General features: G+C 40.3%; 1 protein-coding gene across 3 annotated transcripts; it reads left to right on the plus strand.

The window, feature by feature from the left end:
• The first annotated feature begins 1852 nt into the window (after positions 1-1852).
• zgc:152774 (uncharacterized protein LOC553526 homolog) lies at positions 1853-17020 on the plus strand. Of its 3 annotated transcripts, XM_040016369.1 has the most exons (18): positions 1853-2319; positions 3241-3410; positions 3546-3618; positions 4650-4782; positions 5020-5240; positions 5515-5662; positions 6486-6639; positions 7185-7313; positions 7912-8031; positions 8126-8229; positions 8456-8584; positions 10446-10562; positions 12077-12154; positions 13450-13486; positions 13589-13917; positions 14163-14667; positions 15509-15672; positions 16043-17020. In XM_040016369.1, exons 2-18 carry the CDS (start codon positions 3309-3311, stop codon positions 16197-16199), a joined length of 2700 nt encoding a protein of 899 aa, XP_039872303.1. In that variant the 5' UTR covers positions 1853-2319; positions 3241-3308; the 3' UTR covers positions 16200-17020. The 3 variants fall into 3 exon arrangements, with proteins under 3 accessions (XP_039872303.1, XP_039872304.1, XP_039872302.1); XM_040016368.1 differs by lacking the exon at positions 1853-2319 and having other exon boundaries at positions 2715-3410; XM_040016370.1 differs by lacking the exons at positions 1853-2319; positions 15509-15672; positions 16043-17020 and adding an exon at positions 15001-15250 and having other exon boundaries at positions 2713-3410.
• The last annotated feature ends 1649 nt before the right edge of the window (positions 17021-18669 follow it).

Consider the following 18669-nt stretch of genomic DNA (forward strand, 5'->3'; position numbering starts at 1 on the left):
TTCACTCAGTAACAGTGCCACTCTTAAAGCTATTTACTAAATTTCAAAGAAAAACTAATATATGCCAAAGACTAAAATGTCACAGGATGACACTGAAATAAATAATCAGTGCAATTTGAGTTCCTCGCCATTTTTTTAACTTTAAGCAGCTGTATAAAAGCTTTAAAAAAAATGTAAAATTAAAGTAAAGTAGTTATTTGTGAGACCATATTGTGTCACTATTTAGTTAGAATGCTCGTTTCATCCGTCCTTTTCTTTTCTTGTCACCTTTGTGCTCTTTTGTTGTCTAATGAACCTGCTCCACTTTTAACCCCCTCTGCTCTCTCCCCCTCACTTTCATGTCCTGGTTCTAAAAAGAAAGCAGTCAGCAGGTGCCACCCAAATTTTATTTGGATCGCAAACTTTTGATCTGACCATTAGGTTATTAACTCGTTATGTATAAACTTAGTTTATATGTGGACTCAAACACTGTATTTATCATTCAACAAATATCAACATGCAGAATATGAAAATTTTCTTGTCATCAAAAGCTAAATAGTTATCCAAGTCACTACTAAGTGACACTTACAATATTTATAAATTATGATTTATAGCCCAAATCATGTGTTTTTTGATTTTTTTTATTAAATATTCATTTGCATATATGAGTTTTTAAATTTTTATTGTATTTTCTATATCCATACATCCATTATCTTCTGCTTATCATTATCAGGATTGTGGGGAAAAAAACCTCACCAAAACATGGTGAGGTTTTTTTTTATTTGTTAAAAATGTACTGTGTAATTTAACTAGGGGGAAAAAAATCCCACTGATGATGCAGAAGTCTCCAAAACTGACAAAACCCATGTATCAAATATGATACTCTAGGCCTTAAGGGGTTAATGCGGGCAGACACAACGTGCTTCACTCAGTGTTCTGCAGGATGTTTATTTCTATGGCATTCTGTGCCCTCTCCACCTAATGACGTCTGTGTTTACAGGCACACAGTGTTTTAACAATCACGCCTCATTCGTGCTATTTTTGTCATCGCTCTCTATTTTTCTGCATTTCCTTTATTTCATGTATGAATCCACAGTGAATGTGGGACCTAACATTCTACACAGACCTAAGTCATCTTGTTTATGGCAGACTTCGTATACAAAGATATAGATATATTTATATCAAAGATAAAGATATATTTACTGTTCCAAGTATATCTTGGAACAGTAAATTACACAAATGCACTCAAATGAAGAGTTCATTTCTGTGCCTCTCTGATATGATTCCTATAGAAAAAACATAACTGACTACATACATACACAGTATATTTTTACAAGGTTTTAGCACTGATGTGCATTCTTCATTTTAAATGGCCATAATAACCTGAGCTCTTTTATTGGGAATGGGAATGAGTGCTTCAGAGCGAAGTACAGAGCATCTCCCTGTCACCAGGGTTACTCACTGTAGCCATGGTTACTCATTGTCAACTACGTGTGCAGGTTGAGAGGAGAAAGTGCTGCTGTTTAGGCCTGGCATTACTTTGAGCAGCATGAATGATTTTAAGAATCAATAGATTTATTTGTATTTTTCTCAGGTTTCTCTTGATGGTCTAAATAACTTTGTTATGATAAATTATTTTATTTTATTTTATTTTTTTTTCAGATTAGGCCTACGTGAGAAAATGAAGGTCAGACAGGGTGTGAGGAATATGTGTGAATCGTTGACTCAGTGTGTGAGATACAGATGGCAACCTTGACTTGTAGCAACGAACATGTCAGAAGCACTTCACCAATTCACCCCCCTGAGTTTGTATCTAATGCAGTGGCCATTTCATGCCCTGTGTCTGCTACAGTAGCAACAGGAGGCAGCTCCTTCCACCTGCGCCTCCCCCTCACTTTGTCTTTTTTTTTCTAAAAAAAAAAACTTCTTCTGCTGAAGTGCTTTAGCTGGTTAGCAACCACCAGTTTGTCAGATCCAGACCAATCAGCAGTGACAGCTAACAGGTGCTGACGTTGGACCTAAAGGAGGAATGCTCTGCTGTGATTGGTCGGACAGAGATGGGAGTGGGGCTTCGCCCCAGATAAATTGTGGCAAACACATACCTAAATACAGGTTTCCTCTAATAAACATTTCATTCAGCCGGGAGATCGGAGGGTACTGAAAAAACATCTGGAAGTAGAGCCCCGAATACCCACGGGTAACGACAAACCTGTGTTCAACAAACCAGTTTGAGATGATTTGAGCTTTGTAACATGGCGCGTTATCCTGTTGGAAGCAGCCATCAGAAGATGGATACGCTGTGGTCATAAAGGGATGGACATAGTCAGCACCAATTCTCAGGTAGGATGTGGTGTTTTGAACAATGCTAAACTAGTAATAAGGAGGCCAGAGTGTACCAAAAAATATCCCTCACACCATTACACCACCTCCACCAATCTGAAACATTGACAGGATACAGCACGGATTCATGCTTTCACATAGCTTACACCAAATAACTACTGAACGTTGCAGCACAAATCGAGACTCACCAGACAGGTCAATGTTTTTCCAATCTTCCGTTGTCCAATTCTGGTGAGCAGGTGTGAACTGCAGCTTCAGTTTCCTGTTAGTATCAGCAAACCACTGCGCTGCACTTAGCTGACAGGAGTGGCACCCGGTGTGGTCTTCTGCTGCTGCAGTCGATCTCCTTTAAGGTTCCATGTGCTCTTCTTCATACCTTTGTTGTAACAAGTGATTATTTGGATTGTCTGGATTGTGCCTTCCTTTCAGCACGGCCACTCTCCTCTGGCATCAACAAGACACTTGAACCGCTGTGAGTAGCAGAGAATTGCTGAACACAGATTTTTTTTTCCCCTTTTCAGACCATTCAGTAAACGTTCATTTAAGAAAAAGTTGTATGGGAAATTCTCAGTACAACCTCAGATATTCAGACCAGCCCATATGGCACCAAGCCACATTCAAAGTCACTTATATCACGTCTCTTCCCTATTTTGATGCCAGATTTGAACCTTCAGCATGTCAGATCTGTTTTAATGAGTAGTTAAGGAGGTGAGCCTAATACAGCGGCTATTTGCTGTAAGCATTTAGCTGATTCTGCGACTGAATTATTATAATTTTTGAATGAAAAAAAACAGCCCATTTCAAACACGCGTTATAACAAAGTAACAATAAATCAACTTGGTAATAAATGCAAGAACTTGGTAAAACGTCATAATAACATAAGATCTGCAGAAAGAAATACCTCAGCTGTGTCTCTTTCAGACTGCTCGAAGCGCGACTTCGGCTGACTTCCTTTGACACAGGCCCCGAGGACGCGCCCACTGCTCTGTATGGCTACGTACCTGCGCACGGAGAGCTCACACGACGAGAAGCAAAATATTCAGACGAAAAACATGGCGAGGTTAAGTGAGCATGGGATTCGCCTGAGTTCTGTAAGTATTTCAGATATTTGCTGTAGAGGATTCGCATTTGTTTCGACACTTTAGAAAACGTTCGCTACAGCGGCTCACAAAAAAGAGCAAGTGAAAGTTTAACTTATTTTTTTAAATTCTTTTTTTCATTTCCAGATGAGTCCTTCCTTCCTGAACAGCAACTCCACAAGTCATACCTGGCCTTTCAGCGCTGTGGCAGAATTAATAGGTAGGCAATAAGAAATTTCAGGCATAATACAGAAACGCTCCACAGTCCCCTGCACCTGTTGATGCAGCTTTTCGTGGTTTCTTTCGCACCGCTCTTCCGCTGTCGCGCACAAAGTTGGCGTGTTGAGCAGACATTTGTGTTGGTGCTAAAATGGACCGAACGGACTTCCTCTTTCACGAGTTTGCGCTCACACGCCTAAAGACGTGTGCTGGCAGCTGCAGACGCTGTGTTGTGGTAATAATCCCGTCGTAAAGTAAGGATAGAGGAGCTCGTTCCTTTAACGCTCTGCAGTTTGAAATCATAGTGCTGAGATATTAGTAACTGCTCAACTGCAGCGAGGTTTTCTGCAGTGTCGGTACTCTTACTTCTCGTGAGCATTAACAGAATCAGTTTGGATTATTTTTGACAAAATACATATAAAACTTATTGGTAAATATGCAGCAGTAGCTTATTTGCGCCTTCATGTGACATAAATGGATCGTGTCTGGGCTGTCAACATTGCCATTCCTCCACTCTGTGCGCTCTCATTGGTTCAGACGTGCTGACCGTCTGTTGGCTGCTGAGGCTTTTTTTAAAAACCGGAACAGCGAAGGGAGTGCGCTGTAGAAATGCATTCGCACCACTGTCCCACGTGAAAGTACAGGCTAAAGTTTAGAAACAACAAAGGGAGCCACGTGCTTATTGGAATAAGCTCGCAGTAATTCGCAATAACCCTGCAGAAAGTTCCAAACTCCAAATGTTCGATGTTTGTTGATCATGGTGTGACGCAATTAGTGGCTGTGCCCCACATTGAAGTATAGATTACAGCACATGCAGTAGCATCCAGAGATCAGCAGTGGAGTTGTAGATCTAATGATTTGTTCCTGCAGCATGAGTCTCCTTCTCGGATCTATAATGTGCAGTATCACTTTGACTATGCCTGCAGGAAGTTCACGTTGTAAAGAAATATAAGGAAGGCATTAAAGAAACTAGCCATCCCATGTGCTTCTCTTGTTTTTCTTATTTCCAATTTTCTGTCTGTCGTCTTCTAGACAATGCCTCAGACCCCGGTGTGTCCGCTAAACAGTTCTGGATAGATGTAGTTCATGAAACGGATCACCTCTGTCTGTCTTTCATCGATAATGGCAGCGGCATGACCCCCAACAAACTGCACAAGATGCTCAGGTGAGACACGTGTGAAGTTCACACACAAGGAAAAAAAGAAACATAGAAAGACACAGTAGCGCTGCATACCGATTGTGTTCCTCTTTTCTGCATTTAACCCACAGACACACACGCGCAGTTTCCAACTGTGGCCTCACATGCGCCGCTTTGTGTCACATTCACACATTAGGCTAGTTTTGTCTTCTCAGCTTGCTTCTCAGTGTTCGATAATTAACACTTGCTCGCTTTTGTGTCCAGCTTTGGTTTTACAGAGAAGGGCTCGGGTAGGGCCAGTCAGCAGGCCATCGGGGTTTACGGGAACGGCTTTAAGTCGGGCTCCATGCGCTTGGGGCGTGACGCGCTCATCTTCACCAAGAACGGCGGCTGTCAGACTGTGGGGATGCTGTCGCAGACCTACCTGGAAAGCATTAAAGCCCAGGCTGTCATCGTCCCCATTGTCCCTTTCAACCAGCAAACCAATATCCTTCACAAAGGGACTGGGAAATATTAGGATACAATATTAGGTTTACCGTGTGAATTTGCTGATGCGTAGACGTTCTACATCAGTATGACTTCCTGATTTTTTTAGTGTGAGAACTGATGAGATCATTTGAATGGCACAGGGTGTGTGGGTGGGGGCGGTGGGTGACATGAATTAAAATAGGCAGGCAGATAACAGGAAACAAATATATTATGTATATGTGTTTATTACCATACATGCTCCCTTATGTTCTGACCTTAATTCGGTGTTACAGTTATTAGTTGTGACCGAGGATTCACAGGCCAGTCTGACGGCCGTCCTCGACCACTCGATCGTCAAATCCCTGGAGCAGATACATTCACATTTTGACTCAATTCCCTCCAAAAAAGGCACCAAGATATTAATCTGGAACATCCGCAGGTCAGAATCACATGTTCGTGTTACATTAAAGTTGAAACATGATAAGATAAGAGTGTTCCACACGACGAACATCTCCCTTCCACCACTAGCAGTTTGACGAAGCCAAATGTGTGAAATCTGTAATCTTGTTAGATAACTGTCATGATGTCAATCATTTTGTCGAACTCTGTACAACAAAGCAGATTAGCGCAGACCTTATTACACTGTTTCTTTAGTGTCAGTCAAGTCAAAACATCTCGGTTAGAGTTTCCAAGTTGGCGTGTTGTGACCATTGGTTGAAAATACCACATGACACTGAGGAGTGTGCAAGCACAGTCAGTATCAGAGGGAGGCAAGTGGGTACAAAAACACATATGTAGTATTTGTATAAGCATGGTTCTAGGCAAATCTATGCAAAGTGACCCACATTCAAATGGAGAACAGAGAACCTCCTAAATTGAAGTTTTGAATTTTCTCTTTTCCTTCTTCAACTAAATTTCTTAGAGAGAAATGGTCGACTGAAGTCAGGTTCTTGTAAAGTGGCAAAAAGAACCAGGTCAGGTTTCTCATACCTCCTATTTCGCTTCCTCTTCATGCTGGAGAGAGAGATGATCACCACAATGAGTATAATCATCCAGCATTTCAAGTATTGCCCTGTGATTCAAATCCTAGTAATTAGACACAGGAGGTAAAGCCATACAGTGACTTTGTGTTGCAAATCGTTCCCAATTAATGAAATGTCTCGCAAAGCCATCTGCGGAGCTTTCTAGACAGCCATTACAGCGTGTGCAGTGAAACACAATTACATGTTCTAACAGCTGCTTTCTTTCGTGCTATCCCGAAGAGCTAAAGACGGTAAGATGGAGCTCGACTTTGAGACCGATCCGAATGACATTCGTTTGCCTGAGATTCAGATCGAAGAGTTGAAGAAGGGGCTGAAGAATAGCGGATCCTTGAGAACTGAGCAGAACATCCCAGACATGCATTACAGTCTCAGGGTGAGTGGGTAAAAAAACACTTTACCATCTGTTATTATGTTAGAGCCTCTGTGGCCCATAATATTAATATTTGTCAGGGCTTGGGGACCTGTTCAGGAGGATTTTAGTGTTAAAGGTTGTGATCAGGGTTAGAGAAAAATTCAGGGTGTAGTGGTTGTGGTTTACGTGTGGGTTTAGCCATACAAGTGCTGTGTGTGTTGGGGGCTGGGTGTAAGAGTGTCTTCCACTTTTTGGCAGACACTGAGTACCTCCACACTACTGTAGACAAACTGTCAACCTTGTGGTTTTGTAGTAACACTGCCCCAGTTTCATTAAAAAAAATGTTTTTTTTGCAGGTTTTAAATGATAATTCGCAAATTCTAAGAATTTACTTTTTGTTTGTAAATCATCTTTTGCATGTTTCAAGATTAAAAAATGTGCGTTCACGAGTGGATTTCAACCGACAAAAGAGTATTTCATATTTAGAGTTTTCAGTTTTAAGCCTCGCTTATTTTCTTTGTTTTTTTCACCTTGTCCGTTTTATTTGCTTTGTATGTTTATCACAGGCCTACCTCAGTATCCTGTATCTGAAGCCGAGAACACAGATCATACTGAGGGGGAAGAAGATTCAGGCCAAACTGGTAGCGAAGAGGCTGATACACATTGAGCATGACGTCTACAAACCCCACTTCAGTGTATCCTTACGCTATGTGTGTGTGTAACAGCCAAATTCAAGTGTAAACAGGAAGTGGGATTCGAGTGACTGTTGGAGATGAAGCATCTGTGTGACTTTACTGGGGTCTGGTAAAAAAGTTTAAAAAAACACACACACACACACTTTTGGTGCTTAACAGATGTTCATGAAGGGAAAATCCAAACGAGCTTCACAGTGCCAGTTCATGCGGTCTCATATCTAGTTATTATTATTTTTTTAATCTTTTCATGTCTTCTAGAGAACTGAGATTTTGAAACTGGGGTTTTGTGTTATCGTGCCAGGGATCGGTTCAGCGCCCACAAAACCGAATTTTTAATCTGAACTTTATCTGTTTGCCTATCTAATATATGAATGCATGCAACAAACCAGACCTCAGGGGTAGGATAGGAGTTATGAAAATTTTGAATTATACTCTACTATAATTAATAATAAGGTCATTAATAATAATTGCATGAACAATGTTACATTTTTTCCATGTTTTTCTGTTAAAACAGTTACATTAGTAACATCCCTTTAATTATATGAAAATTGCATCATTATTCGAAACTTTGTCAGTTTTCTTAACTGGTTTTTGTCAGAAAGACAAAGTGAAGGTGACCTTTGGACTTAACCCAAAAAACAAGGATCACTATGGGATTATGATGTACCACAAGAATCGTCTCATTAAGGCGTATGAGAAAGTGGGCTGCCAGCTAAAGGTAAAGTAAAATAATGTTGTATGTTACAAATACTGTGGGGCTACCCTGGGTACCTGCCTCTGCTTAATAAATGTCACTCTTAAATTTCCTTCAGACTTCGGGCCTAAGAGCGGGCATTGGCGTCATCGGCGTCATCGAGTGCAATTTTCTGAAACCTGCTCATAACAAGCAAGACTTTGAGTACACCAAAGAGTACAGGTAACAAACAGTAATAAATCAGATCGTTGCTTTTTTTGTTTGATTGTTTTGTTTGTGAATATGAGCTGTTGAGTTGGAATAAATAGTTTCATCCTGTATGTACAAAGTTAAGAGCGAACGCGGTAATTTGATCATGTAATCTTCAGTCACTGACGTTTAATTTCTTTTTCTGTCATTGTCTTATTTTAAACACATTTACAGTTGTTTCCTCTTTTTTACTCCCAAGACTGACCCTCGGAGCTTTGGGCCTAAAACTCAACGACTACTGGAAGGAGGTGACAGAGAAGAAGGCCAGAGAGCGAGAGTTTCAGGCTCTAGACAAAAATGAGAAGGAGGTCCAGGAGGATGTCGATGAGTAAGTTTTAACTGTTTTGTTTTTTTTTACACAGATGAAGTCAGGGCCAGATTTTGAAAAACAGTGAGGTCAGACAGTGGAAATAGTTGCTGTTAAATTTGCTGCATTATTAGAACGTTAATACTTTATTGTAAGTTATGTGTGATGCTTTCATATTACAAATTATAAACAAATAATACATTGCATAAACATTATATGTTGAGGCTCTGAATACAGGTTTACAGTATGAAAGCTGATAAATAAGCTATGGTTATTTGTCATTTTACCAAGCTATAAATATATAGGAAAAAATGCTTGTTTATGACACTGTTACAAGCTGACATCATTGCAGACTAATAATAATTTCTAAAGTTGCCATTACAAAGTTTTATAGGCCTATTAATGTGGAGTCTGTTGGCTAACTAAGGTGTTTTATACTCAGTGATGTTGCCATTATGAGGGGTGAGGCCTCAGTGTTCTCTTGCATGTCCGTCATTGCTTTGTATCATCAGGTGGTATTCATTGTTGCTGTTCTCACACAAAGGCTGCTGCAGCTGTACAGAGATCAATTGAAGTGGTCGTTATGCAATAGGCTGGCTGTGCCCTTGGGCCATTTCTCACATACAGCATAAGCCTTTTTTTAAAATTCAGCTTTAAATTTTATTTCTAGTTCTAAAAAACAAAACTGCGTGGTGTTGTAGTGGTTAACCCTGTCGCCCAACGACAAGAAAGTTCCTGGTTTGAACCCTGTGTGGAGTTTTCATGTTCCTCATGTGTGAGTGTGAGTGCCCTCTGGCTACTTCCTCCGACAAACCAAAGATAGCATGTTAGGCTAACTGGTGACTTGAAACAGGCCATGGACGTGAGACGTGAAGGCTTGAAGTGTATGGAATAAGGTACTGTATGGTGTGTTTTGACTTGTAGTCTAGAGCACCTGGAGTGGTCAGTAAGACTAGAAAAGCCAGCCCATCACTGGTATAACGAGTATAGACCCAGACCTGATATAGCTGTAGTGCAAACAGTGAACACTCATCCGGTTCATCTGGCTCTAAATACGTGCCGAGTATTAAGTGCAGTTCAAACAGAAAGTCTAAATGTAGAACCCAGAAAGGTAGGAAAGGTAAATAAAGGTTTGGTGACAAGTATAAATAACTAGGGTGGAGCAGACAGCTAGAGGAATAAAAAAGTAACGGATGCCAAAAAGCTAGACACATGGTAAATAGTACTATCAAAGGAGGAAATAATAAAAAAAAAACCTCAATAAACCCTTACACTGCGTTCAGTGGCGCCCAGTATTATTAGTGCGCTGCTTTTCTATACAGGTGGTTTACAAACATGTCACTGCTGATAATCTAACACTCCTCACTCACCCAGCAAATAAGATCAGTGTACTTCAAAGCCCCTCTGTTCCACATCGCCGCACACTGTTTTGAGGAAACGTGCTGTTCAACTCGGAAGGGTTTCCCACAGTTTTCAGGTTTTTTCATGACCAAAATGTGGAGTGTTAATAACGTATCCTCATTCCAAAGTTCAGTTCAGCCGCAGGCCAGTGCATGTTAGAACTTGGCTATTTATCAAAGTCATAATATCATATCTATATTAAACCAGAGGAGTGATACTCAGGCTCTGGGGTAAAATTACAGAGACAAGGAACATAAAAATATCATCTATATGATCCGTTAAGCCAAAAGTTTATAGATAGATAGATAGATAGATAGATAGATAGATAGATAGATAGATAGATAGATAGATAGATAGATAGATAGATAGATAGATCTTGAAGAGATCTGTTGTGTGCACAAGTCTAGACTTACTGAGATAAAAATAGTTAAGTATATCTTTATTGCCAACTTTATCTTACTGACAGCTGTTGTATTTACAGGGGTCCCATGTGGTTACAGTGTGAAGAGTGTCTCAAGTGGCGAAGCATCCCTGACGGCTTTTACAGAATTGCTCCCGAGAGCTGGACCTGCAGCCAGAACCCAAATTCACGTTACAGGTGGGTATTTCATATTATTTCTCGTGATTTTAACTGCACCACTGACTTGAGTAAGAAGCACAATTACATAATGAATGCAAAAGCTGGATCATGTTCAACAACACTGTTTTCAGGAGCAACATTACACTGCTGGAAAACCTAATTATTTGTGTCAGGCAGCATTTATCAGTCTATTCTTCTTTCGGCTGCTCCATTGCTGGGCCGCCACAGCAGATCATCGGCTTCCACATAACCCTAACTCCTAACATCCTCCTCTGTCACGCTAACATATATATATATATGTTTGTTTGTTTGCTCTCAATTTTGACAGCCCTATTAAAGATTAATATCAGTCTGTACATGCTCCAGATAGTTTTTCTTCAAATTCTTTAATTCTCACTCGCTTTTGCAACTTTGTACTTTTGTGTTACTCGCAGCAACAACTCCACCTCATTATTAGTCCATTTAAAAAACTCGGTAAAGCCGGAAAGTAAATAAACGGCAGACAGAAATGAGGCAGGCCGAATCGTCTCGCATCTCACGCATGCACATGCGGCCGTTTTCGGTCATTTCAATGTGGACACACAACTCTCTGAAAACGATAGTGTGGACGCGGAAAACGCTGTTTTGAAATTTATCCAGGCTAATGTGGACGTAGACTAACTTTGTCTCTCCAAGCTGCTCATCTTGAGCTGATATATTCATTTCTAATTTGGTCCGTTCTGATCATTTACAATGCTCGCTCTAGATGCTATTCTTCTGTCTCGAATCGCCTCTGGCATTTGTTTTCAGTCACTCCACCCTGGCTGCACTCTCTTCTTCCCCTCGCTTGTGTGTGCGTTCGCCTTTCCACTTGTCTCCCTCTCATTCACACACATTTTGTCGCTTCTGCTGGCTTTCATTCCCCCTCCCTCAGAGCATACCTCCACCACTCCAGGCTCGCTTCCACCTGCTCTCACTGCACATCACAATGCCACCTGTGAACACCATTCCAGAGACAAAATTGATAGCTGAACCTCAGCTCTTCCTCTGATATACTCGTCATTTTATCAAGTGAAGCTAATCAGCTACCAGGTAACTTAACAAGCATGTTCTAATCTTGCTAAAATTAAGACTTCAAATTTTAGTATTATCTTAATGAAGTCAGAGCACAGAGTGGAGACACTGAATTTTAGCAGGCAGGCAGACCTATATTTTTTTTCTTGAGCTATTCTGTGGACTAGAGGTCAAGATATTTTAGCCTCTTCAGCATCAGTAGTCACCATTTCCTTTTTTTTAGTCTGTCTTTAATCGTTTAACTCTGCATGGTCATATTTTAGCGCTCTCTGTGGTTAATAGATCGAGCACGAGCCCTTTCTGAGCCCTGCGTGTCCTTTGCATTCATTTTCTCCCTTGTTTACTTTTTATTTCACTGCTTTTCTTAAAAAAGACAGATATTTCTAATGGCTCGTATGATGCAAAACGTCATTTTCAATTTTCGCCAAAGCCACTGCTGACTGAATTGAAAGTAAGCACAAGTCTCTTTGTCTTTACAGAAGCTGCTCGTCACCAGAGGAAACAGAAGAACACGAGGAGCTGTTAACACCGAGCTATCAGAAAAGCCACAAGAAACTGTAAATTCCCATTTCTTTACCCCTCTGAAACTTTGACTGTATGTGAAAATTCGTACATGGACGGATATATCGCACTGCAGCTCTTTCTGCATGCCTGCTTGCTCATGTGGGTTCACATGCCGTTTTGTGGTTTCATGCACTTATTTCCGGCGGTTGTCCATGTGACTCTAAGCGTGTCTGAGAAAAGTTTACTTATGGTATCCTCTAACTGATAAGAATCAATTAGCTCTTTAAAATATGGTTCTATGTTGCTCATCAGTACACAAAACGCTTTAGGTCTGTTATTTAGACACTTAAGCAGAAGTCGGCAGAAAGGGTGACGTCTAATTTGCTTAAATTTGGCAACTTTTGACAGAAATCTGTTAAATACAAATGTACTAAGATAAACCACAAGGTTATAAACCGCTCACTGACAGCAGTTAGTGAGTGATGCAGAGACTAAAGTGACTGTGGTCTGCCCATAGACTGTATATAAAAGATGGATGTGACTTGAACCTGAAATCTTCCTAATGGACGACAGGGGCGACTACTTATGTAACAAAAAGAAACCTGATGGTCTGTGACAAAAACAACCCTACTGCTTAGTTCCTTAATGAATTTAGTAAACACTTTCCCGATGACTTTACGGTCTCGATACCTAGTTTCAGGTCTTGCTTGTTGCAGCATAATTTTTGTTTTATAACTAAATAACTGAGAAATATTCTGTTGAACTTACACCAAGAAACTCTGATTGTTTTACAGCTCTGGGTATTTGTGTGGCATTTACTTGTAGCATTACTCTGGAAAGTTAACATGTTTTTTTTTTTTCGGTGCACGGTTACTCAAACTTCCTCCCACAGTCCAAAGATATTCTTTGCTAAGTTGATTCTAAATTGGCTGTAGGTGTGAACGGTCGTTCGGGTCTCCGCGTTAGCCCTGCAGACTGACAACCAGTCGAGGGTATACCCCAGCGTTACCAGATACTGATGGTTTCCAGCCCAAAGCCTATTTAAAACCACCACTATGCACACAAAGCTGCCCAAGATATTGTTTTACGTTTAGTTTTAATCACCGCTGCACGGCATCGTATTCAGAAAATCCAGTGCCCGCAGGAGTCACACAAAAACAATCCTTAAATCAACAAATAACAGCGAATGTCTGATTAGGGCTCAGATTTACTAAGCAGAATAACTTGTGTGCGCAATCCCCGAATAGCCTTCATAGGTTCAGTTAGTTAGTTAGTTCCAGCAGAGACAATTATATTTACTGACGATAAACCAGAGCATAACGTGATTATCCGTGTTTTTATCTTGCAGAGAGTACTCCAGAGGCACAAAGCGAAAATCATTAGAGGTATGTAAATTTGTTTGTTTCTTATCTTTGTTGTGTTTTTCTCACCGACAGTAAAGGTCCCGTACTGTATCTCACAGGTGCGTTCTGCTGTTTTCATTGCAGGTGTCTGAGGTAGAGGAACAAGTGTCTAAACATCAAATCGTCTTACGGAGTTCATCTAAGCCCACCAAAGTGGAAAACGCAGATGAACTCACAGATCTAAATGACACTTTCGCGAATGACGATGCGGAGTCAGAGTCGGACACGGACACGCAAACGCAGGAGGAGGCCGCTGGAAGAGACACGGTCACTAAAAAGAAGAATGAAATTGCAAAAGGAGCGTCGCCCAAGGAAAATGAGATAAGTGACAAGAGGCTTCAGGATGAAGAGAGCGACAAAACGGAAAACGCAGACATGGAGACAGAAGAGGAGGAGCACTTAGAAACTTTAAGGTGGGGAAAGATTGAATAAAATAAAAAAGAGAATCTAATTCCAGTCTAATCCAAGTGTATTGATGCAAACTTGTGCTTTAGATAATGGTTGGATATAGTGTAGTAATTAATTTATATATATATATATATATATCTGTGTGTGTGTGTGTGTGTGTGTGTGTGTGTGTGTGTGTGTATAGATAGATATATCAGTGTTTAATACCTTGTATTAACCGATTAACCCTCCTTTTTTGTAACCCCAAAAGGATGTCAGATTCAATATTGTGCGTTGTTAAAAAGAAGCGGTACCTTTGGAAGCTTCACCAGTCCGATTCAGCAGTTACGGATAAGGAGTTGCATTCTGGGAAACAAAGTGATATAGTCAAGACATTATCCCCAGAAAAAAACAAAAAGGACGCCAGCAGCCGGGTAGAGAACTCAGACACAAACCCACCGCAAACCCACACCGGCAACACGTGGCAGCACTCACTCCCCTCCACACAGACTGTGAAAGTGCCCCCGCTGAGCCGAACAGAAGGGCAGCAGAGCAGGGTGCTGCCCACGGAAGGGGTTAACCGGGAGGCTAAAATGCAGAGGCTGGTTGGGTTGGAGAAAGAGGCTGAGAAGCTCCGCAGCCTTCTAGGTCTGGAAATCACAAAGACAACTCAAGGAACGATGACAAATGATGACAGCGACGAAAAAAGTCCAACGCAGACGCTGGAGAAACCATCGGGACGCAAAGAGGTCGGCTGTCAGACGGACATGGCTGAGGTCAGAAACCATTTAGAACCATTTTTGCCTTTTTAGTTTATTTAAATGTTGGTTAGACTAAAATTTAATGTAGTCACATTTACTCTATCATGATTTTCTTTTGATTCTCATCATTCCTTCTTATAATGAGCCTCTTTTGATATTTACTTTTAGTAGTTATTAAACACTTGAAGGACATGTAATAATAATTCTTTCTGGTTAAAGTGGCCTGAATAAATTGATTTAAAGCATATATTTTCAACAATATAGAGTTTCTAGGTGATATCTTTTCACACCCCACTGCTTTATTTAATCATTAGCAGTTATTAAACTCTGGCTCTCTCTCTTCCATAGTTTCCTTTTGTCCCGTCTCTCTCTCTCGTCTCCCTTTTCTTTCCTCTCACTACCATCCGGTCACAGCGGATAGCTGCCGCTCCCTGAGCCTGATTCTGCAGGAGCTTTCTTCCTGTTAAAGGGGAGTTTTGCCCTTGGCACTGTCGCCAAGCCCTTGCTCATAGAGCATCGTATGATGACGTCATTTTTTCTGATGTTGTAGGGTCTTTTTACCTTACAATATTAAGCACCTTGAAGTGACTTCTTAAATTAAAAAAAAGTGAAATTTGATTTGACTTGCAGAGCTGAATTTAGCTACTAAAATATATTAATCTAAGGTAATCCCAAGTATAAGGTTTGATCATCTTAATAAGTAGTTGAGTGTTTTGTAATCATATGAACAAATCAAGAACAAAAGAGTGAATTATTAAGAAGAATGATAAATACTGCAGTGTAATGCGATTTATTTTAAATTTAGATTTAAATGAAATCTAAATGAAAACTTTGATTATCTCCTGCTGTCTGTCAGTGCTCTACTTCATCCTCTGGCCTGATTCAGGCTGCAGAACTTCACGGGTTAAAAGCTGTGAGTGAGTCCAACAACCAGCCTGAACTGAGCAGAGCCAGGAAGGAAAAGACTGACAGCCAGACGAGAACAAGACTCAGTGACACTGAGGCCCGTGAAGACAACAGGTGAGTGCGCTGTACAGACGTCCACATGCAGCTGTGTAGACAGGGATCCCAAGCTATATATTGATATTGTTCTAATTTGAATGCCTAATGCTTAATTTATATTTATCTTCATCTGCACAAAGTACGTGTAGATAAATCGATCGAGTATCAGTCAAGACTGTGATTTATTTCACATCAACTTGATAGGTTTTAACAGGTTTTAACAAAGTGATAAAGGAACACCTCGTAAACATCTCACTTGTAGCCTTTTACACCTATTCATACACGATACAAAAGCTCAGTTCTCCCAGAAAAAATTTTCTTGGAACAAGAAGTGAAATCTGAGCTGTTTGGGTTTCTTGCTGTAGTGACAAATCTGTTGTACGCTCAGGTCTGTGCAAGAGAATCTGCATGACATCCGCCACAACGTTGTAGTGCTTCTCACGGCACTCCTGCCCCAGCTGGACCTGGCCGGCATCAGCCTGGAGACCAATGATGTAGACAACATCCTGCAGCAGATCATAGAGGTCAACTCCCTGAAGCTATGATCAGCAGTCCAGCAGAAGTCAATTATTATTCGTTGTGTTACACATACTTACACAGTTGTGTTTGGATCAATTAAACTATTTGTTACTTCAGTATACAATATGCATACGTTAATAATTCTCTTTCTGTTGATTTGGAGAGTAATGTCATTCCCATGTTTTTCATATTCCTGGTGCTGCATGTGGATTACGTGTATAATAATGAAGATTATAAAACCTGGTAATATTTGTGTTCCGTGTGGTAATCAGTTTGCAGTGTTAAAATAAAAGACATGTATCGAATTACTTTACCTCAGTGTCTTTCAATATACAAAATTACAGTTCAGGTGTATAAAAAAATTGCCCTGCACTGATTACTGTATCACGCTGCGAGTGCCAAGAGTTCTTGTTAAGCAAGAGGCTGGGAAAAAGAGACAGGAGAAATGCTAAGTACTAGTTTGCAAATCGTTTTTATAAAGAGAGTTAAGAGGAATAAAAGTTGTAACTTAAATTCTTGTAGCTAACCGTCAGGGTCAAGTCACCAAGTCTGACTACTCGTACTTGTGAAGCTGTCTTGTACATATGGCAAACGGTTGTCACATCGTTTTGAATACTTGTGCAGTATAATCTTTAAGAAACATGAGCATGTTGGTCATGATGTCAGTTAGAAAATATGAGGGGTTTTTTTTTGTCTCAGTTCATCCATTAATTTTTTTAACTGTTGCTTTTCATTGTTCTGCTGCTTTTGTTGTTCTTTTTTAATTAGCTATTTAAGATGCTGTACACACTCGGTTGCTGTTTTCTAAACAGGATTTGTTATGTTTGCATTAAAATATTGAAACCAGTTATTGCTCACTGCATCTCTGTTTTTAAGCTACTCATGGGTCCAATAGTGGGATTTAAAATGGGAAGGTTTTCAGTACTTATTCTTTTTGACCACAAGGTGACAGTAAAGCCTCTCAAAGACGCCTTTGGAGAGGAAGGTGGAAAATTCTTTGCTTGGTTGGTTAAGTATCGACCATCCAGGGCATACAGTAATTGAATCTTTTAATATCTTGTATTGAAACTAAGTGGCATCTGTGCAGAGTGAATGGTATTATATTACACAATAGTTTGATACAGCATTAACAACCAACCAACACACCCTGGAAAATATTTCTTTTCTGTCTCTTTGACATTTTTGTAAACACTACACAGTGCATGAAGAACGTATGAAGGGATATATTGGTGAAAGGTGTGTAGTGATAATTTCTTGTAGAGGTACAGTTTCATAATGCAGGTATTCATTTATTGCTATTGTTTGGCTATTAAACATTGGAAACCCATTAAGGCACGTTAATAGCAAAACTCTTCTTGCTTCTGTTTTTTTCTTTCTTTTTATAAAGTTGTAAATGCAGGCAGTCCATTGGTGAATGCTATTTTCAAATAGTCAAGTATACACTTACCAACCTGTTCAACTGCTCATTAAATATTGACAAATTCCATGGCAACAGCTCAATGCTTTTAGGCACAAAGACATGAGGAAGACAACCTGCTGAAGTTTTAAGGGATCATCAGATGGGGAAGAAAGGTTAGCTAAGTGCCGTTGTGACGGTTGTTGGAGTATTTTATAAACTGCTGATGTAGTGGGGGTTTTTGCACAAACATCTGTGGGGAGTATAGGGAATGATCTGGAAAAGAGATGACAAGTATTGATGACCATGCCCATTCCAATTTCAGATGGCTTCTTCCAACAAGTTAACACACCATCTAACATTGCTCAAACTGGTTTCTTGATAATGACTGTGTACTCAAATGGCCTCCACAGTCACCAGATCTGAGTCCAATAGAGTTCCTTTGGGATGTGGTGCAATGGCAGATTCACATCAAGGATGTGGAACCACACATCTGGAGCCTCTGTGTGATGCTATTATGTCAATTTGGACCAAAATCTCTGAAGAATTTTTCTAGTACCTTGATGAATCTATGTTGTGAAGAATTAAGGCTGTGTTGAAGGCAAAAATGGTTCAACCCAATACTTGCAAGGTATGTTAAAAGCATTGCTATTCCAATTCCACTCCACTTACCTGTTATTCGTCAATATTTGCTCTTTATAAATAAGCTAAATAACAGCCTGTGCTCTTTGAGACTGAGAGAGTACCAACTGAGACAGAAGCCCTTCCTTCAAAATCAACACCTTCAAGTTCAACTGAAATTTGCAGCTGCCTACATGGAAAAGTTAAAACACCTTCTGGAGAAAATTCTTTAGTTAGACGAAACAAAGACTGAGCTGTTGGGCTACAATGACAAGCGGTCTGTTTGGAAGAGTAAAGGTGATGCATTCAAACCTGACAGCACTGTCTGAGCTGTCGAGCATGGTGGTGGTAGCATCATGCTCTGAGGCCGTTCTGCTGCCAGTGGCAGTGGTGCATTGCACAGTGGATGAAACAATGAAGCGGGAGCCATAACTCAAATAAAAATCTAGATATCTTGAACACAACTGGGTATTTCAACA

The sequence above is a fragment of the Simochromis diagramma genome, unplaced genomic scaffold, assembly GCF_900408965.1.
Source record: "Simochromis diagramma unplaced genomic scaffold, fSimDia1.1 OVJJ01000685.1, whole genome shotgun sequence".
NCBI classification, from domain to species: Eukaryota; Metazoa; Chordata; class Actinopteri; order Cichliformes; family Cichlidae; genus Simochromis; species Simochromis diagramma.